Here is a 20,653-nt window from a genome sequence, read left to right as displayed (position 1 = left end):
GGTCTGGCACTACCCTTGCACCAAACTGCTCTGATGTGCTTCTGCTGTCACTTACATCACTGAACCACTCTGTGAACTTTAGAACTACTTCAGCTATATGTGACTGCAGTAACTGACATTTAATGGAGTCATACAAACAGGTATATAACACCAAATTCTTCCGTCCTGTTTTGGTTTTGTCCATCTCACAGCTCAGGCACTGAAGAAACTTGCACATAAAGAATCAAGACAAAACAGGCCTGTGAAGATCCTACAGATCCATGGGGAAATTCTGTGCACTACCAGGTAGAAAAGCACATTTTGGATATCTAACCTGTTTCTAAAGACCTTCAGCAATGAGAAACAGCACAGGTTTGAAGAAAATCTGTTCTTCACTATCTATACCATTAAAATACATTTTGAATCTGAAACTGCTTATTGTACTTCCCCAGTACTTAGCTTAAAAAGCTATGGATTCAGATGCATGTCTGCTTTAAACAAGAGCCCAGTCAGTTAACATGGCTCACTAGATGCACAGTTAACACCTGCAATGGTATGAAGTTGCACATTTCAGCCCCATATATAGTCTCCATCAAACTGTGACAAGAATTATGCACATGTAAAATGTTTATTCAGCTTTTTCTGATTTGTCCCTTAGAAATAATGATATGCAGTCAATTTTATCAACATGAAGCCCTACAAAATTTTTCAGGGTAGAAACTTCCTAAATTGCCTAGTTCACATTTGTAAATAATGCAGCACAAAATCCATTAATTAAATTCTTAGGAAGGACCGAAGAGTATGAAATCAAGGTTCCTACCTAAGGCCTTTGCCCTCCACAGATCTCAACTTAAAGAAAGCACCCAAAAAACACAATCTCATCCACAATAAAAGCTCACTTTGGCATCAACAGTCAGAGGATATCACTCACAGCACCATGGGATTTAAGAGATAAAACATATTTACTTTGACAGACAGTCATGTTACATTGAGACGTATGGTAGTCTGACTCTTATAAAGCTGCCGTGCACTCCCTTGAACTTTGGGTGCTGACTATTCTAAATGGGTTCAGATGGAAGTTGTCTTAAATTAAAAAATATGCTCAGTCTTTGAAACAAGTGTTGTTTATTAAAAAATAAAATAATTTGACAATATTTTCACAAGCATACATGCAGATACAGACAGATACTACATCTTTACTATTTTGGTTTTAAAAATAGGCTGCTCTCTATAATCTTAGAAATAAAAAGGTAGTTTTAAATTAAATCACACATCAGCAAAGTCACACATCAGCAATAACATTTACATTATTACATTTTATATAAATTTCAAATGAACAAAACAGTAAAACAGGCGTCAAAAAAATAAGTTATTTTAAAAATATATGCTCAAATAAGAGGAAACAAAAATAATCTTAGAAGGTTAAAATTGTTCTCTAAGAGCTTGAACACTATTTCAGAAAATAAATTTATCAAAGGAAACAGATTGACATGTTGTTCTTTGCTGCAGGATTGAGCTCGTATTTCCCCAAAATAGTACCATAAATCTTACTCATTGCTAACTTCAGACATAACCCAAACTAGTACACTGATTATCTGAAACTAAAAAGTTAATTTAATATTGGAGAAATGACAATGGTTCATTTATTTTGTTATTCTTGATTTCAATGAGACTGTGAAAACTAAGGGCTGTGGGGCTGGATCACTAAATGCTGGATTTAGATAATACTTTAGGCTAATATAAGAAAAAAAAAAAATCTCTATCATGTGCTTCTCTTGAAAGGTTTCATTTGCCAGTGTATAATGTATTAGTGATATACTGAAACAACCAGAAGTTTCAGAACTTAATTCAGAAGTTCATTGCAAGAGCCCAAGCAGGCTGTGCACAGCACAGTCATTCAGTAAGACTGTTAGATGGCAGCAGACGTTGCATCTGATAATGGGGCAGACTTGAAAGCACTTACTGTGCTGGCTGCAAAAATTCTGACGTGAACACAGCTTCTGCATAATCCTCACAAACATCCTGCAGCTCTGCTGCCACATCACATAGGGCTTCTTCTGTTAGTTCTTCTGCAAGACTGAGGGGGGAGAGGAAAAAAAAAAAAAAGACTCAGAAGATCAGATTTCAAATTTCAGTCATTCATTCCATTGACATAAATGGTATTGAATATCTCTGATTTTAAAAGAACAATACTCTTTTTTTTCTTTCTACTGCTTAGCTTAGAAAGAGATTCCACTGCCACAGAAGTTACGTAGTGGTATGTGTTGTATAAGACAGTCTAAATTCTTTCCTCAGTCTTCTTCATAGCAAAGGATAAATACTTCAGGCTTAGAGGTGTTAACAGATCTCTGTTGCTTCCTTTTTCAAACTAACAGATACTAATCCTGCTTTGGGAGTACAACAAAATACTACTGTGCTTATCCAAAGGCCGTTGAAGTAAATAGAAAGCTTCTTACTGATTTTAGCTGCTACTGAATCAGGTATTATGGAGAGCAATAGAATTTCAGGAAAAGTGAGATTAGAAATTTCCATTTTCAGAGATCTCTGGACCACAGTTGATGTCACAGAAAGGAAAATTATTTTAGTGTAAGAATACAGTTATTTACTGTTTTCTTGAAAACATATCTTCAGAGTTTTGCAAATATTTTAAAATATCATAAAGTTAGCATATCCGAGACCTTTTTAGCATAGTGTGGGCATATTTCTTTTAAACATTTTGTAATACTTATACAGAAAGATTTATAATGCCCTCTTGTGGTAAAAGTCAATGAAACATCTTGGATATCAGATTACATTTGTAGTTTGATTTCAAGTAACACGCATCATAGGCAAAAACAGTGGAATTCTGCTGTCAGAAGGAAAGATTCACTCCCATTTAATCCATCTGCCAGTCCCAAGAAAGAACTGGTCTTTCAACTATCCATGCTCAATAGATGATTTCTGAAATAAATAATACAAATTTAAAACAAATTTAAAACGATTTGTAGAAAAATCGCTCAAGAAATGTACAAGGAATGAAACCCAGTGATATCAGTTAGTTGCTGTACCTGTTATTGAACAACTGAAACACTTTTTCAACTGTGAATGCAAGGTGGCTATTCCATCTTTCACTGACATGTTTGCTTAACAAACACTGAATCAATGTGAAACATTTTTCTTTGCCAATAAATGAACTGCAATGTTGTTTATTGCTTCTTCACCTCTTCTATTTCTACTAAAAGATGGTAAACAACCTATGTCACTCTTCTCATAGTGAATTCCATGAAAGGGTCAAAATTTGAGGAAAAGGAAGCACTGAAATCTGCACTAAGGCCACTGGTGTCTTTAAGACTATTTATTGTTGTTCCATGAAACACTAACTTCGTAATCGCACACCACGAAGATTAAAGATTGCACAATTATTCCTAGTACTTTCTTTCTTTACAAAAAAGTTGATTTGGTTTTCCTTCAGTTTACCTGTTGATACTACTGACTTAATAAATGGACAAATGCAACTACCTCCTTCTATCTTCAGATAAAATATCATGTTGTGTTCTGTGATACAATGAAAATGTCATGTTTAAGGCATTTGCAGAGTATGCTCACCAGCTAGATCTTTTACAAAGCCTCCCTACAGACTCATTCATGAATTCATTGTAGAAATGGATGAGGAAAGCTGAGTGAGAACAATTCTTCGCTGAGTTTTCTATAGCAATAGAATACCAACTTTTGCAAAATGAGGTCAAGTTAAAATTGACAATTTTCACTTCAACCAATTTAGACTTCCAAATGTAATTTACCTTGTATTTCACACAGTTGCTCTGGTGGTAACACCATACAAAGATGTGAAAAATAATCACCCCTCCAGGACATTCTTCTTCCACATCCTTTAATTTTCTCCAAGTACCTTAAAAATCCATGAACACCAAGTACCATTGGAAAAACAGTCCAGTAGCTGACTGCTTCTGGCTTTTAATGTGGAATTTAAATGGCCCCTTCCCCACTCCCTTCCTAAATAAGGATAGAAAAAACTGTTCATCAGCCTATACATTCACTTCCAAAATATGTGGATAGTTCACATACCTCTCAGCAATCTGCCATGGATTGAAACCACCTATTGCCTCATGAAAAATGAGCTTTAGGTGATGTTCATATCTGCTGTTATAATCCTTAATGCTTTGGAGCATATGCTTTGTAACAGGGAGAGAAATATAGCACTCCTTCTGTATAGAATTCTGGGTCAAGGGATTCAGAATATCATTTCCAGTCGGCAATTTCTCTTTTGGTTCTTTGTTTTCATCAATATCGCTGGAAATACAGAATAATCATTAAATCAGAACTAGATTTCCAATTATCTCTTTGAAAAATCAGAAAATCTCTTTAAATAGGAACCATAATTTCCTGCAATGAAAATGCTGTAAAGAAGATGCACAGCATAAATGCACCACAGTTTCTTTCATACAGGGCCAAATATTCTACTTACTTGTCATCAAAAAGTTTTTCAATTAAAACGTCTGTTTCTGGCTCTATGTGCTGGGTTAATTTGGTTATGTGAATTGGATGAGGAGATGTAGGTATTTTAGCTGTTAATGCACTTTGTTGATCTAGAAGGAAGAAAATAACATTAAGAACGTTTTATTTGGAAAAGGAAAAACTACAATTAATGCAATTAAGACTTCATAAAACTTTTCCTTACTTTATAAGCAAATCCTTCAGGTAAGTGAAGTACTGATGCTGACAACCCCCTAAAACGTAAACTTAAGACAGGATTTCCAAGAACTTGGTGTATTAAAGCTGAGCATTTTACAAATCCTACCTTTAATATAGTTTGTTGTATCAGTGGATACTACTAGAAAAGAGAGAAAATACCACTTGAAAACTAATGTAGGCTAGTGAGCTTGGCAAGATATGGAAAACGATGCAACAAGATTTGGACCGTCATCATCGGCCTTATTGTGACACTTCTACCTGGTTTAAAACAATGCAGTTCCATTAAAGTTGGTATGTGATCAGAGCCTCAGCTTGGTAAATTGGTGTAGCTTCATTGTACTCAATCAAATAGTAGGATAAAGAACAAAGGTGTGGGGGACAAATAACAAGAAAAGTTGTCTTTATTAGCATGTCACTGTGGCAAACAATACTAAGATGTGCAGGTTTATGTATGGGAAATATCAGCTATAGTTTGGAATGATAGCTTTCACTAATGAACAACTTTCTTGCAACATTACAAAGGTCCCTCTCATTTAAAAAAAAAAAAATCTGATGTAAAGTTAGGTGCTATTTTTAGTCTGAAGGACTTTAAATTCCTCTACTTATTTTCCATCCAATAAAAACAAGCAAGCAAAACATGATTAATGTTAACTGGAAGCATATGAGCTGTATTTTAATTTTTTAATGAATTAAATACTTATTGCTAAAACACATTGAATAATGAATTCTATTCAAAAAAAGAATTAAACTTGCAAGTATGCTGGCAAGACCTAAAAACAGTATCAGCATCACTTGAAAGGAATAAGGAAAGAGAAAAAACCTTCTAAGCTTAATTAAATAACTTAATATTACCTTCTGCATGCTACCTTTTAGACTAACCACTATATTAAAACTTAACTAACATTTACACTTGAACTTAAGTCATGTAAACTGATGATTTATTAAAGTACAGAAAAGAAAACAGGAGACACAAAAAGCCTAACAAGAAAAAGAGTGGTCTTAGGAGACCTCAAACTTAGAAAGTAAATTAACGTTCTTCTAGAGTAGAATCAAATAGCTCACAGATGAGTTGCAGTGTACATATTCAGTTATAGATTGTAGAATATCATCTCTGCTGCACTAAAATCACTACCTACAATTTGGTAGAAAAGAAAAGATCTAAGTTAAGGAACGACAAGTGCCTAGAAAGGGACAGCAACATTCAAACTTAACATGGTGATTGGTAGTATGTGTTAAAGATTCAGCCAACTTGCAGTAGCAGTATTTTGCATACAAATACAATCCCAACAAAGGCAAACAGAAAATGACAGGCATTTTACAGAAGAGACCTCTCTTCTTTTAAATACTGATTTTAGAACTGTATTTCAGAAACACTGCTCTCAAAGGAGCACCTATAATCAAAAATATGTCTGTATAGTGCTATTTGATCACACATAATCTAATAATTTTGATTTCAAAACATCTGAATTTAAAATTACAGATTACAGGAAAAACAAGCTGCACTGAAAAAACACTTACCCATTTCCTGGGTCCAGGACTTTGAATCACTATACACAATCTGGGTGAATCTCCTGCATACAGCTGCCTGGTATCTCTGTTTTTGAAAAACACAGAAGTAATTAATCAACACATACTTAACAGTTCAGCTGTAGTAGTTATCACTCAATAGGAAAGCAGGTCACAGTCAAAGTAAGATTATTTCTCGCAGTTAATATAACACAGAAAAGGGGTGGAGGGGTGAAATCATATATAATAAATATTGTTCATTCAAAACGCCATACTAGAAGACTCAACAAGTTGCCAGTACCATAGCAGCTCCTCCCATTTCAGATCAACAGCACTTAAACAACCAGTGGGCCCTCATACCCTTCCTGTCTTACTGAAAGTGAATTCATATGTATGCTTAAGTGCCCCATATAGACACTGCACAATGTAAACTTCATGCTTCCAATTTATAAACAGATCTATAGAAGTCAATGGCACGAAACTCAGTAGTTCTAATTTAGGAAAGATTTTACTGAACAAGAAATTGAGACTAGAACCAAAAATTCTGGAAATGCTTATTAAAGAAAAGTTAATAAAAATAATAAAAATAAGCAATGTATAAGAAAGATCAAAGCTAAATTACGAACTATATTTACATAGCAAGATGGATAATTAACTGCATTTATCTGACCTCCACATATCCCCCTGGAATACTTTTGATCACCACTAAGTTTTCTTTAGAAGCTTATGCTACTGCAATATTAGGATTACATAAAAAAAATAAATCACTGATGTTCACTTTCCAACTTGTGAGACAACCAATTACGTTATCACCATACTGATTCTGATTCTTCTACTCACATATGATGATTTAAGCCACAAGAGCTTTGTGGTTGTAAGCAAACTTAGGTCTACCAACTCTAAAGTTAGCAGTAAGACCATTAGGCCAAACATCCTTCTATTCTTACACAATTTTTTGCTGAAGTGAAAATATCTTCCAAGTCTTCCATTTCATACACAGATCCAGTCAAACCTTGCTTAATTTAAGAATGTAGATACTTAATGATATTACTAATTATGGTCAATAAACAAGAAATTGGAACTACTGAGACCAACCAAGAGATAAAAACTTACTTCAATTTCTTCCATTCTTTGCAACATTGTCTCTAGACTAGGACCGTCAGCGATGAGCTCCTCAGCCTGGAGTTTCTTCTGCTGCTCTGTATTCCAGAGTTCTTGAGCAGTATCTTTTAAAAGATCATCCAATACCTTCTCACTCAGGATATCTGCATTTGCTGCAACCTGCTAAAAAAGTTAAAATAAAATAAAATAAAAAATCACACAGCTGAGAGAAAGAGAGAGAGATTCAGGAAAAAAAAAGAATGTTTATATGTCTAACATTTCTTGTAGCAGCTTATGGTAATAATCTAAATGTCATTTCAACTTTTTCTTTTAATGAAAATCCGAATAATTTCCTGTATTTTTTTTTCCCCACTCACACAATAAGCCAAATCAATAGAGAGCTTGGTATGTTCCTAACAATAAAATAATTGAATACAGATAAAACTTGCTACATAACTTCATTCTTAAACTGGGGCATCACAGGTTCAGAAATCACCCAGGATTCAAGTAAAGTGAAGGCCCTCACTTACAAAACACTACACACACATTTAACTGAACATACGTGAGAAGTCCCACAGCAGCTCCAGGAAGTAATGAGTACATATAGAGAAATACATAGCAGGTAAACCTAGGCCAAAGATGTAGGTTTCAGTTGTGTACAACTTTACCAATTAGCCATGCTATGACGTCGCTATTCATGTACCTGTACTATTTTATATGAAAACATTTTTTCCCCCTCCACCAACAATTGATGTTGTTTTAAAGATGTATCTTATGCCAGTAGAAATGGCTACGTTCAAGAAATCATTGTTACTTTTTTGGATGTATTCTGCCACATGTCAAAGATAAAAATTCATCATAAATTTCAAACACCTTTACTCTATAACACACGGATAGAATAAGCCTTCTCAGCTGCATGAGTTGAAAGATGGTTTACAAAAAAAGAATACTTCAGGTGACAGTTTGTTGCCAAGGAGAGATTGATCTACTAAAAAAACATAAATCTATTCATGATAATCAAGCTGTCTGTATTTTTAGTCATAAATATTACTATTCAAAATATATTTAGTCATTAAATATGGTATTATATAAATTATTAAAATAATCTTATCGAGCCCAGTCATGGATAGTGTAGAACTTCTTTGACCATTTACTACTTGACAGGAAACTATCAAAAAAAGATAAAAACAATTAATTCAGTTTTGCCAAACTTCGTTAAAATAACTTGAGACCCACACACTGAAATGGAAATACACTTGTCAAATGTCCAAAACCATAGTGACTACATAAATCATTTTAGATGTTTCTCCCCTAAACTGCTTACTTGCACTGTTTAAAAGAAATTTTGTATTGCCCCTTTACACATGTATCCTTCAAATACTACCATGAGCTTAAATGTCCTACCTGCGCCATATCCAACGGAGGTTCTATGCGTCTCTGTACTGCTTTCTCAATTTTGTCTACATACTGGGTTGGAGAAGCACCTTGTGACCTGCACACACACATGAAAAAAAGACAAAAAAAAACAGCTAAATGATGATGTCATTCTGAAACTTGGTATGAAAATAAACAAACATAAACAAACACATCAATCCACTTTTTTGTTAAGTGTGAAGATTGGAAATTTTTAATATTAGTAGGGGGAACTAGGGGAAAGCCATATCAGATCTGATACCATTTATTAACTTTTCAAAGCAAGTCATTACCTTAGCTTTTTTATTTTTTCCATTTCTCCTTTGCTGAGGTCAGTTAGAACCTTCATCCTTTTAGCATGGCTTGGAGCCAGAACTTCAAATCTTCAAAATCAAAACAATAATATACAGAAGTTTACAAAATGCATGTTCTGACAACTGGAGAATTAAGTCATCTGATTCTGGACATTAGGTTAGAAAATGCTGAAAAAATTCAGCAAGAAAAGTAATACTGACTTTAAGATGGTATAATTCTGGAAATTCATTTGAGAACAAGGGATCTTCTTTTCTGCCTCTGCTACTGGCAAACAGGCAACTTCGTGGCTGACCACAAATACTGCCTTGATAGACAAGCTCTTCATCTTACAATATACACTGTCCACTATAGATGCAACGTCTATCAATGAAGGGACATGAAATTGAACATGAAGGGGCATAGAAGTATTTAATCATCTGTAGCTCAGTTTAGCCATCACTAGAAGGACTCCATGAATCCTTTTTCACATGTTCCTTGCTACTTATGCTGCTAGGTCATTTTCTATATTTTTATACCACATGCAAATCAAGTGAACCAATCTCTAATGAAGGGAGTAGTCCCAAATGCTGGACAGGTTATACTGGGATTATAAGACTCCAAACGCTACAGAGAAGAGGAAGAGAGAAAGGAAAGTATCCCTCCATGGCCAAAAAAAGGCTCAAATTCCTCTGAGAAAGAAAAGAGAGGTAGGGGAAAAAAAAATAAATAAAAAAAAGAAGGCAACCTTCATCTCATTAAACTAAGGGGACTTCATAGTTCCACATGTAGGGACGTGAAATAACTTAATCATCTGCAACTCAGCTTAGCCTTCACTAGCCTGGCCTTGATTCAACCCTTGCCTAACTACACCAGGCACTGGCTATTTACCCTCAGAATCAAACCAGCTCTAAACAAGAAAAAAAAAAAAAAACATTCAGAAAAAATATTTAGTGTTTCCAACCGGAATATTCATGCCAACCTGAGAGCTTCTTTTTCCATGAGCCCTAGTCTTCTTTCTTCTGTCTTCCCTTTCTGCAAAGCTGAATGCTTATGAATGAGCTTCTTGGAACTTGCAGTCCTGGATATCCTGTAAGCAATGTCAATGGCGGGAAAACACTAATGGCAAAAAATACTATTTTCATAGCAAACATAATTATTGCACTAACCTTGGCCCAAATTATGCCCTTCAGACCATATTTAAGCTCTCAATGGGTAACTCTTCTGATCCTAATTGGCTGAATTAGAGGCATAAAACTAAGCCCGTGTAAATGTAATGGTGGAAACAAAGAGGAAGTCAATATGACATGTTTGGTAAAATTCACACTGCATTTCTTCCTTAATCCTGCAAACAATCTTCCTCAGAGGTGTTGACAGAAGGATGTAGGATCTAGCTATTTCCAGGTGTTTTAATTGTTTCATTACCACATTATCTATTTTTATGTTTTATTTCTTAAAAGATCTTAGAAGGAAGAGGGCAAATGATAACAAATGTATTACTATGAGGAGACTTCCCTCCAGCATAAGAATTAATTAGAACAGCCTTTCACTAATAACTCAATACTAATAATTATTTCAGATAACTCCATCCAATAAAAAGATCACTTAAAAGACATGTTCAGCCAATGTTGATTGAGATTTTTTTCTCCTGATCTAGTTCTTTTAGCATTTATCCCTGAGCATTTTTCCACAGTGAAATAACCCTGAACACATTACTACAAATAATATTAAGTGTGCACATTAGAAATGCTTACTTTTCTGACAGCAGGATTAATAAGTCTGATGTACTACAGATCAGGTACATGCCTAAAACAAAAATAAAGCCCCTAAAAACTTTCTTGTAGTGGTGCCATTTACAAAAGGCTTAACAGGCTATATATATTCTCTGATTAGTAATACATTTTGATATGATCACATTACTCCCCACACAGAAGGCACTACTAGGAACTATTCATTTAGATGAATAATTAATTTCATGACACTTTAAGAAACATACTGCTGTTACTTTTACCTCTGTTAGTTTGAATTCAAATTAGCTTATGAGCTTGAAAAACATTATGGCAGGACCAAAAGATACAAACAGCGTAACAACATATTCTTTTAGAGGAGAACTAACCTAAGCAGAGCCAGACCACAAGCACCAACATGGCATATGAACATCCATTCTGCATGCTATGTACACTGTCAGTGCACAGCACAGTTGCCTACAGTTATAGCCTATGACTCCCAGACAATACCGGGACGTAATCCAGGAAAAAGCATAAGGCAATGGCTTTTTCCAGGCTGTATGAATAAGGCCACTTTATGCTGAGTGAGAAAAGAATACAACTATCTGGTTGTGAGATATACTATGCCACTTGTCTTCATGGTCTGAGAGCCAGACCCAATCTATCCTATTTACTGGTACACATACAGCAACATTTCCACAGAAAAGTAAGGTAAACACTAGACTGTGGACATACCGTTTCAGTGAAGCAGGTGGAGATGTAGGGTTTGGAGGCACCCAGGGCGTTCTGCTCTCCTTAACAAGTCGTTTATTCTCTTTTAGCTGAAAAGCTATAGTTGTATCTTGAAATTGGGCATGCTTTCCTTGAGGCTGTACCTGCCTAGGTTTTTGAGGTTTAAGCGTTCCCTTAAAATTAACATAATCATATTAAAAACATGCATCTTCTGTTGTTCACTTTTGAAAATATTTTGTATTCTGCTTCAGAATTTGTCTTGAAATCAGGTATGCTGGGTTTATTGCATAGTTAACATATGTAGAGGTTTTACAACTGATTTAAAGGGAAGTACAACTATGCCCAAACAGAACGTGCTTAATTCTGCAAATACAATTTTTGCAAGTAGCTCTAATTTCTCATTGATACTTTTCATGGGGAAAAGCTTCTGTGGACTTTTTCATAATTAGACTCTATGTTAACTCTGAGTAAATGCAAACAGATATCCAAAGTAACATTCCTCTCAGCAATAAAACTCTAATATTGCCATATCTGCATTTGTGGCAAAGACATTCAGACTAGTCCCTTCAGTATGAATTATTGAAACGTTTAACCTTCCTGCTCACAGTTCTCACTGATATGGCAAGCAGTAAAATAGTTACATATGCATAAATCCATGTTACTAATACCAGAACTGATTTTTCAAGCTGAAGGTGATATTTAGAGGAAGAAAAAAAAATAAAAATGAACTATTCACAAAATTTAGCATTTGAAAATAGTTTTAAACAACTCATTTGTTTGCAACACAGAAGCCTCCTGCTGACTGGAGGAAAGATTTATCAGAAACCAGAATTTGTCTTGCATAGTTTTATAATTTCTATAATCAATGAAAAAAATCTGCCTAAATTATATCTTCCAAATGTTAGCACAGCACTACCATGGAAGGCATCAGAGGATGACTAATAAGGGGAAAATACTGCATCTTTAATTCCAAGTTGAAAAATAACCATGTTAATTTCAAAAATGAAACTAGCTTTGAGCAAATATTTTTCCTTGTTCATTCTGTTCCTCATTGTTCCTAGTTGTACAGTGCATTTTTAATGAGCAATAACATTGCATTCAAAAAACATTTGATAAAATAAAAACACCAGAAATAATACAGGCAAATGACAGAATTTATCTCTCTATGTCTCTGAGCTCAGAATAAAAAAAAAATTAGGAAGTACAAAGCTTGACCACGCCTTACAATAAATAACAAATCCCAGGGGACAAGTTGAAGAAAGCATAAAATTCTTTTATCACTTCCATACCTGTGATTTTACAGGTAATATCAGTTCTTTCTTTTTCAAAGGGCCACTTTCAAGGATGAGATCCTTTTTTACAGCTCTAGATCTCGACTGTGAATCTATACTTCCTTTCAAAATGGCATTTCTCTCTGGAGTAGGTAGATCATTTTCTTCTTGGAATTTATTGTGCAATATATGAGCATGACTGTTCATCTTCTGAACTGCTGAAATATTTGTAACACGTTGAAGTTTATCTGTATCAAAAATAAAAAAGAAACTTTCAACTGTAAGTTCAATGGGGCAAGAATCATGTTTACATCTACATCTGACATTTCTGTTGTGCTAGGTATACCAATCACAAAATTTAAAGCTTTACGATAATTCAAAAAAATCAAAATTAAAAACAAACAAGTGTTTTTTTTTTGTTTGTTTGTACTTCCTGCCAACTATTAAGTAAACCGGCTTATTACACTGTTTCATTGAACAGGAAATTTTGCTTTGTGTTTGTGTATATTTATGTATACATGAAAATATACGCACATTCTCTAGGTATATATACACAAATGCAGTCATTTGAAAGCCTTTGAACAGTCATTGCTATATAAGGTCTAGGCAACGATTTTAAAAACAAACAAACAAACATACATATTTTTGGCCACAACATACATGAAAACCAAAAAATGCTTCTCAATATACTCTCTGGACTGCCAAAAACAATTCATGTCATAGTAGGCTTCTCCCCCTAACTTTAGTCTTCTAGTAAAAAGCAGCATAATGTATTTGAAAGACACCCCATATAAGAATGATCACAGAATCATCTAGGTTGGAAGAGACCTCCAAGATCACTTAGTCCAACCTCTGACCTAACACTAACAAGTCCTCCACTAAACTATATCACATCAGATCAATTACAGAGGTTACATAATAATGTAGTAATCTATAATGGTTTTCATGAGGTGGCAAAATATGGCAGTTAGTAACCTTATTTCAAAAGATGGCGAGAAATAATAAAGCTCATTTAATATCATATGAGGTAAATGAACAATAAAGGAAACCAATTCCCAAAGGTTGCACGGCAATCTAGTAGTGAAAAACAAAGACTTCTATCAGTGAAAAACAAAGACAACTATCAATGTGTCTCTAAGTACTGAAAGTTTGACTACAGTGCAGATGGGATGAATGCATTGTCAAGAACAAAATAAAGCCATACCTCTCAAAACCCCTCAAAGGTAGAGAAACTGCACAAACTAATGAAACTCTGAGGCAAAGCTTCAATATGCTATTCATTGTTAAAAGTCCGATAAACAATGATAGTTTTGTTGGAGACTTGCTTACAGTCAATAACTCCGCATTTCAAAAATATTTATACAGTCTTTTCCACATAGGCATTTGGATACGTTCTTTATGCACCATTAAAGTAAATTTCTAAACTGTCATTTAGGTATACACTGAAGAAAAGCAATCCAAGAATAGCCCACTGTAAAACAAATGGACATAATAAGAATACGAAGATGATATAATTAGAAAGAGGCATATAAACCTGCAGGCCCATCATCTCATGGGAACTGCTGAAAAAAATGTCTAACAAGGCTGTGTGTGTCTGATGACTACATATGGGCTGTTATGCACGTCTGTCCAGCAGTATGTAACATACTACAAAATTGAACTCCAGATGGTAAGTTTACTGATAAAGTGTATTTAAAAATAAAATATAAGCCAATCAAGAGACCTCTGGCAGCTGGAAATTTTCTAGGTTCTTGTCCATGCTTTTCCTTTAAGATGAGAGACTTTTTTCCTCCTTTTGGAGATGTCAGCTGCTTTCTGCCTGGAGATGTCTCAGTGTTCACTGGAAATTTGTGCTGAGATGCTGTAAGACATTTCTTTGATTTTTTAGCTGCTTGTTTCTTTTCCAGCAATGAATCCAGATCCTGCATGAAATATTTATAATTTTAATTACTCTCTCAGTAAACCCTATGAGATAATGAAGAATGATAAGAAGAAAATTAAAGAGAATCTAAATAATTGGAACTTTTTGGTGTGGCTTTGTTTTTGTTTGTTTGTTTTCTTGTTGGTGGTTTTATTTTATTTTATTTTTTTTGTAGTGCCTATACTTGATAGCTTGATCATGCAGAAGCATCTTTGTGTAACATGGAAAAGGTGTGCTTTTTTTTTTTTTATTTACAGAAAACTCCAGCAAATTATCTGTTTACGGCATATTCAAAAAGAAACAGACACAAAGCCTACAGATGGTAAGAACACCCACATGAAAAGGATAAGACAGACAAACACTTTTTCCAATGACAAGTCCAATCTTAATTCTACCTCCCTTCCTTTTCCAAGGTAATTTTCACTCGCTGTTAATGTGCTAATAAGCAGTTCAAAGCAAAAATAACAACACAGCTCTTACAGTTAGAACAATATTTTAAGTTAAATAAAATATCTTGTGGCTATTGTATCAGCTATTTTCATTCAAATGACTTAAATACTGCTTTCATAATAGTTCAGGTTATGTAGGTTCTTACTTAAAAAATCCTGGTAGTTAGAAACTGCATCAGGAAATGTGAATCTGAACTTTTCTATTATACCAACATGTTTTAAAACATCAGATATTACCAAAACTCATTTGAAGGGCACAGAGCTTCAATATCTCTTGTAGGTACAATTTTATCTTCTGCCTAGATAAGTCTGCAGCCATGACTGCATGAGGCAGAGCCTCTACTAATCCTAAAGCATGCATTGCAAAACAATCGACACATAATGTACAGCAATACATCAAATGCAATTCTTTCAATCCTGAAAATGGCAAATGAATCAGAAATTGCTGTTCTGTTAGCACTATCACTACCAGTTTTGATTCTACCAGGACAGCCAATAAAAGGTAGGAAAAGCATCAACATGAACTACCACAGGTAGCTTCCGTGAATAGGATGCAACTTTATTTAGACCACCACTATTTTATGAACATTAGCAACATGCTAATATATTAGGAAAATGGCCTTTAAATAAATAAATAAATATATAGATATTCTGCAATTTCATGAAGACACGATACAGCTTACACAGTCTTTTATTTCACTATTTCTGTTCTTCCTTAGCAGAAACAAAATGCTTATTCATACCTCAATTTGCAGCAAAATATCTATGATAATGTCAGAAACTGAAGAATCCACTTCTAGTTTGGCAGAACAAAGAGACAGCTGTCGAATGAGACTGCCCAGTTCCTTGTAGTGGGTAGGAATAAGTTGCTCTGTTTGATCAGTAAACTGATTGGCAAATGCCTGCAAGGCTCGTATAGCTCCTCTGTGTGCTGCTGCCAATCTGGATACTGCTTGAGACTGAAAAAATGAAAAATAAATGCTTTAATAACTATAATCTCTATGAATATGGACATAGAAACACTCAAGACTTCGGATACTTCTTATGGAGATGAGGCCATTTTTGAAACAGAACAAAACAGGCGTTTATACAACCTACTAAAGGTGCTACACAGCAGTCTACATATCAAGAATCATGCTAGTGTCAGCTAAAATAGCATGGCTGTAACACTTCATGTTGTTTCTACTATTCCATGCCTAGAGAGTCATAGGCTTGGACCCAATGTAAAACAGCATGACTGTAGAACATTCTACCTCCCCAGAATTTGTGTTAATGAAAAAAATACAGGTGATGGAAAAGCATGAGAGAATAATTGGACAATACTCGCCAAACAGTAGGAATGATCGCAGCACTATCTTTCTGAAAGATAACGGATAGGCAAGAAAATCAGAAAAGATGGCTGATAAGAATGAGTAACATGAACAGGAAGTCAAAAATAATAGTCAAGAGTAGAACACAGTGTTACTCAGAAAAGGAAACAGAATGAGGGAGGAATTAGAAGCAACATTAAAGCACAAGACCAACAGCCTTCTCTACAGTCTACTGCAGGCAGGCAAGAACTGAGTAGAAGAGGGAAGCAGCAAAGACAGCGTGAAACCAAGTTAGCCATATCTTTTCAAGAATAAGATGAAAGGTGCCAAGCACAAGGAAAACCTTCCTTCTAGAGAGAATTCAGATGTACCTTAGACAAGGTGACATTTGGCAAACTGAATTAACTAAGTTTTCTGTCAGTGAGTGACTGACAGCCTAAAGGATAATTCCATCTTACCTTTTTAGTGTGTTTGATTTCATGAGGACTCAGTTTCTCTAAATCATCCTGAATTTCTTTTACCTGTTTATCAAGAAAGGAGGGGGAGTGGGGAAAGTCAGTTAGAATTAGTTCTATGTCTATAAATGAACAATAAATCTTCACTGTAACATCCGAGTTAAAGTCCGTATTTTCCAAAACCTCTTATCTCTAACCCGTCACAAGAAATTAGTCACCATTTCAGATCCAAACTAAAATGCCATGGAAATTCAGACATATCCTGATCAAGTTCTCTTGCTTCAGTTCATTTCTGTCAAACTCATCATAATAAACATACCAGTTTGAAATGCTGGTTGTACCTGTTGTTGGAGTACATACAGCATCCGAGCTGATCGTGAAGCTTGTTTCTGTCTTCGAGTGCAAACCTGTTGCTCTTCATCACGATCTAAAATTTCTTCAACTCTCTCTAAAAAGCATGAAATGTAAAGTTGTATATCTTAATTTAACCTGTGAAAACCCTGCTTAAGCCAAACGAATGAGCATAGCTTAGCAATAAGCCTCTTCCATGAAGGGCTCCCCTGAGCAGTAATGCAAGCTAGTCACTTTAACAGTACATCATGTATCTACTTAGCATTTGACTAAATATTCTCATACAATATAGCTTCTGTTATAGTTTAGAAAATAACTCATGACTCCTTAATTTTATGACAAACTTGCACATACAACACTCAGAGTTAGGAACAGGTAAACCACCAGACAGTTATTATAAAGGGACCAATACAATGTGTAGTGGAGTCTGGGTGGAATGGAGTTAGTTTTCTTCTTAGGAACATGTATGGTGCCATTTTGGATTGACTAAAACAGTGCTGATAACACAACAGTGTTTTGGCTGTTGCTGAGGAACACTAGTACAGTGCCAAAGCTTTCTCTTTTTCCCAATTCTGACCACAAGTTAGTAAGCTGAGTGCAAGAAGTTTGGAGGGGACACAGCTGGAACAGCTGAACCAAACTGACCAAAGGGGATATGCTGTGCCATATAATGTCATGCTCAGCAATTAAAAAAAAAAAAAAAAAAAAAAAAAAAAAAAAAAAAAAGCTGCTTTGGTGGAAACATTTTTTTTTCCTTTTCTTCTTCATTTTTCCTTTTTCCTTTACTTACTAAATTACCTTTACCTCAATGCATGAATTTTCTTACTTTTCCTCCTCCAGTTCTCTCCCCTGTCCTGCTGGAGGAGGGAATGCGCATAAACAACTGCGTGGTGTTTTGTTGCTAACTGGGGTTACCTCACAACACAGTGTCAGAAAGGATACTAATCACGATACTGCACAGTTATAAATCAGGTGAGTCAGACTTGTGAAATGGCATGTTATCAACTGCTGGCCCATTTCTTATCACTGCTCAAGACATAGTTAATTATGATACTGTTTTTTGCAGTCTGAAGATCTAGCCAATAGATCTACAGCAAAATCTTTCACACAACTTATTAAATAGCCTATACTGTCATTGTAGGTTGGACTGGAACTCACTACAAACACTCAAATACATTAAACCTTATTATTGCCTAAGCTGGCTAGCCATTCTAGCTTTTTTCTATTTAAAGTACATGTATATCTCAAAAATTCCAAACTAAATACAAATTCTAATCCAAGCCAATAAACAAACGAAAAAAAAAAAAAGAGAGAGAAAGAAGAACAAATTAACCAACCAACTATTATATATTTATATAAAATAATTACTCTTCAGTCTTACACCTTTTTTAATTAGTTCTTCTATTTTCTGGATACAACTTCTCAATTCCTTTTGTAGCCGTTGGATTTCCTGCCTACTTTTATCTTCTTTTTTGTTAACATTTGGCTTGGTGTCTGGTCTCATGTTATGGGTGGGTGAAGAGCCCAGAACAGCTGGTGTTAGTCTTCCCTCACTTGGTGTGTAGAGATAAACTTTTGCACCAGAACTGGTAGTCTCCACACGGGAAGGCTGACCAAGTTTCCCTTGATATTTCAACTCAGTTTGAGACTTCAGCACATTTTTCTTTTCTGGACTTTCAAATACTTTATTCTTCTGCTGCTGTGACTTCTGAGTCAACAATGATTCACTGACAGCATCTCCTAATACTTTCTGTTTCATTTGCTCTTCAAGATGTTTTCGTTTCATGTCCCTTTTGGCTAGCTGAATGGCCTGTTTTAGTCTCTCTTCAGATATTATTGAAAACTTGCCAGAGCTTTTGATGCTGGAGTTGTCAATTCCAGATAGATTTCTCTGATCATTGGATGGCTTGAGTTTTTCTATTATAATTGGACAGGGGTTAGAGAATCTGAGAGCCAAGTTCTCTGGAACTGCAGGAACATTTCTGTTAAACTGGAGCTGTTGCAAAGCGTAAACAGAAACTGATGTTAGGGAGAACACTCTACATTGGTGATGCATCTCTAGAGTACAACAGTAAGGAAAACAAATCTTCATTCATATTAGAATACATTCTGTCATGATGGTACTTCAACACATGAAAGGAGCCCCTCCACTCAGATAAATGCCAGTGTTCAAAATTATTTTGAATTAAGCACATAGATCTTGTAAATAACATTATGTACTTATCTGCACCCTAGTATGGGCACCCACAAGGAAAAGTCTGCTCCAAAATGACTGGGTAACAGACAATGTCATTATAAAGATCTTAAAGAGTTCTGACAATGAAATTAATGTTACAGCAATTAAAATTAATAATAGAAATTGCTCTTATTATATCATAGTGATTTAAGTCAGCCATTATTAAACTTACAAATTATGAAGGAGGTGTTCAGAGAAGAAGAAATGGAAAATTAAACTACAGTAACAGAATAAAGTTTCTAGGTTCTGTTGTCATGTGGTAAAGTAAAGGCTAAGGCAGGTAAATAATATTTAAAGGCATAATTTCTGTTCTATACAGAAGAAAAGTGTCATGATCATGTATGACAGCGTCACAAAAGCAAGTATGAAGATCTGAGTCACTCCTGTCTCAGGAAGTGTGTCATGATTATCTTTTTTGTAATGATCACAAATTAAAAGCAGTTCCGCATTGCTGCAAAAGTCAAACAATACCTGGGTTTGGAAAGTCTTTCCTTCATTCCTGTATAGCTGGGTAGTGGATGCAAATGGAGCACCCGACAAAGATGGCTTGCTTGGTCCCATCACATTGACTTGATACTGAAAACTGAGTTATTTATTTTCTGCTTACAATTACAGTTATGAGGATAATTGTAGACAAATTATATGTTATTTCTACTTCTTGAAGGGAATCCCGGGTACAATGTGAGCAAGAGAACCAATCTGAGGAGACACAGAGAAACAATAAATATCTTATGTGCATTTATACAGGTGGTACACAGAATAGGAAGAATATTCCTACTGTTTAATGTGAAACTTACAGTTTATATCCTTCTTTACACACACCCAGGGAGAGCTGAGGAGCACCTTCGCAGGCTCTGAGGCCCACACTATGATTCATAAGAACACTGCAGAACTTGTATAGCTTTTACTTACCCTAAAAGGAAATATTGTACTGCAAAGGTATGAAAACCGACCAGCAAGATAGAATACGGCATTGGTCATGAACGGCGGAACGCGGAGAGCTGCCCCAGCCCACCAGACACGGCCCGCAGCGGCCCGCTCCCTCCGGCGCGCCCTCCCCTCACGGCACAGCCGCGGGGCGGGCGGGCGAGACCAGCACCGGCGGGAAGCCCCGCGACGCCCCGTCCGCCTCGGCTGAGCCCAGGCCCCGGCCTACCGGGGTCGCGGTTCAAACCCGCTCCCGGCAACCGCCGCCGCAGAGGCCGTCGGGAGGCGGCGCGGC

General features: G+C 35.6%; 1 protein-coding gene across 3 annotated transcripts; it reads right to left on the bottom strand.

Annotated features, from left to right (window-relative positions):
- Positions 1–1,399: 1,399 nt before the first annotated feature.
- KIAA0753 (KIAA0753 ortholog) lies at positions 1,400–20,468 on the bottom strand. Of its 3 annotated transcripts, none has more exons than XM_032201183.1 (17): positions 20,229–20,468; positions 19,903–20,130; positions 18,579–19,191; positions 17,186–17,292; positions 16,848–16,910; positions 15,823–16,038; positions 14,433–14,631; positions 12,728–12,957; positions 11,442–11,611; positions 9,962–10,069; positions 8,982–9,071; positions 8,680–8,767; positions 7,288–7,458; positions 6,187–6,262; positions 4,442–4,562; positions 4,042–4,266; positions 1,400–2,056 (listed from the first exon to the last, which is right to left on the bottom strand). In XM_032201183.1, the coding sequence occupies exons 2-17, from the start codon at positions 19,990–19,992 to the stop codon at positions 1,939–1,941; spliced, it is 2,685 nt and encodes an 894-aa protein (XP_032057074.1). In that variant the 5' UTR covers positions 19,993–20,130; positions 20,229–20,468; the 3' UTR covers positions 1,400–1,938. The 3 variants fall into 3 exon arrangements, with proteins under 3 accessions (XP_032057074.1, XP_032057073.1, XP_032057076.1); XM_032201182.1 differs by having other exon boundaries at positions 20,344–20,468; XM_032201185.1 differs by having other exon boundaries at positions 7,288–7,455; positions 20,344–20,468.
- Positions 20,469–20,653: the final 185 nt, after the last annotated feature.

The sequence above is a fragment of the Aythya fuligula genome, chromosome 20 (assembly GCF_009819795.1).
Source record: "Aythya fuligula isolate bAytFul2 chromosome 20, bAytFul2.pri, whole genome shotgun sequence".
In the NCBI taxonomy this organism is placed as follows: Eukaryota; Metazoa; Chordata; class Aves; order Anseriformes; family Anatidae; genus Aythya; species Aythya fuligula.
The sequence above is the reverse complement of the archived record's forward strand: the minus strand, read 5'-3'. Positions and strand labels throughout refer to the sequence as shown.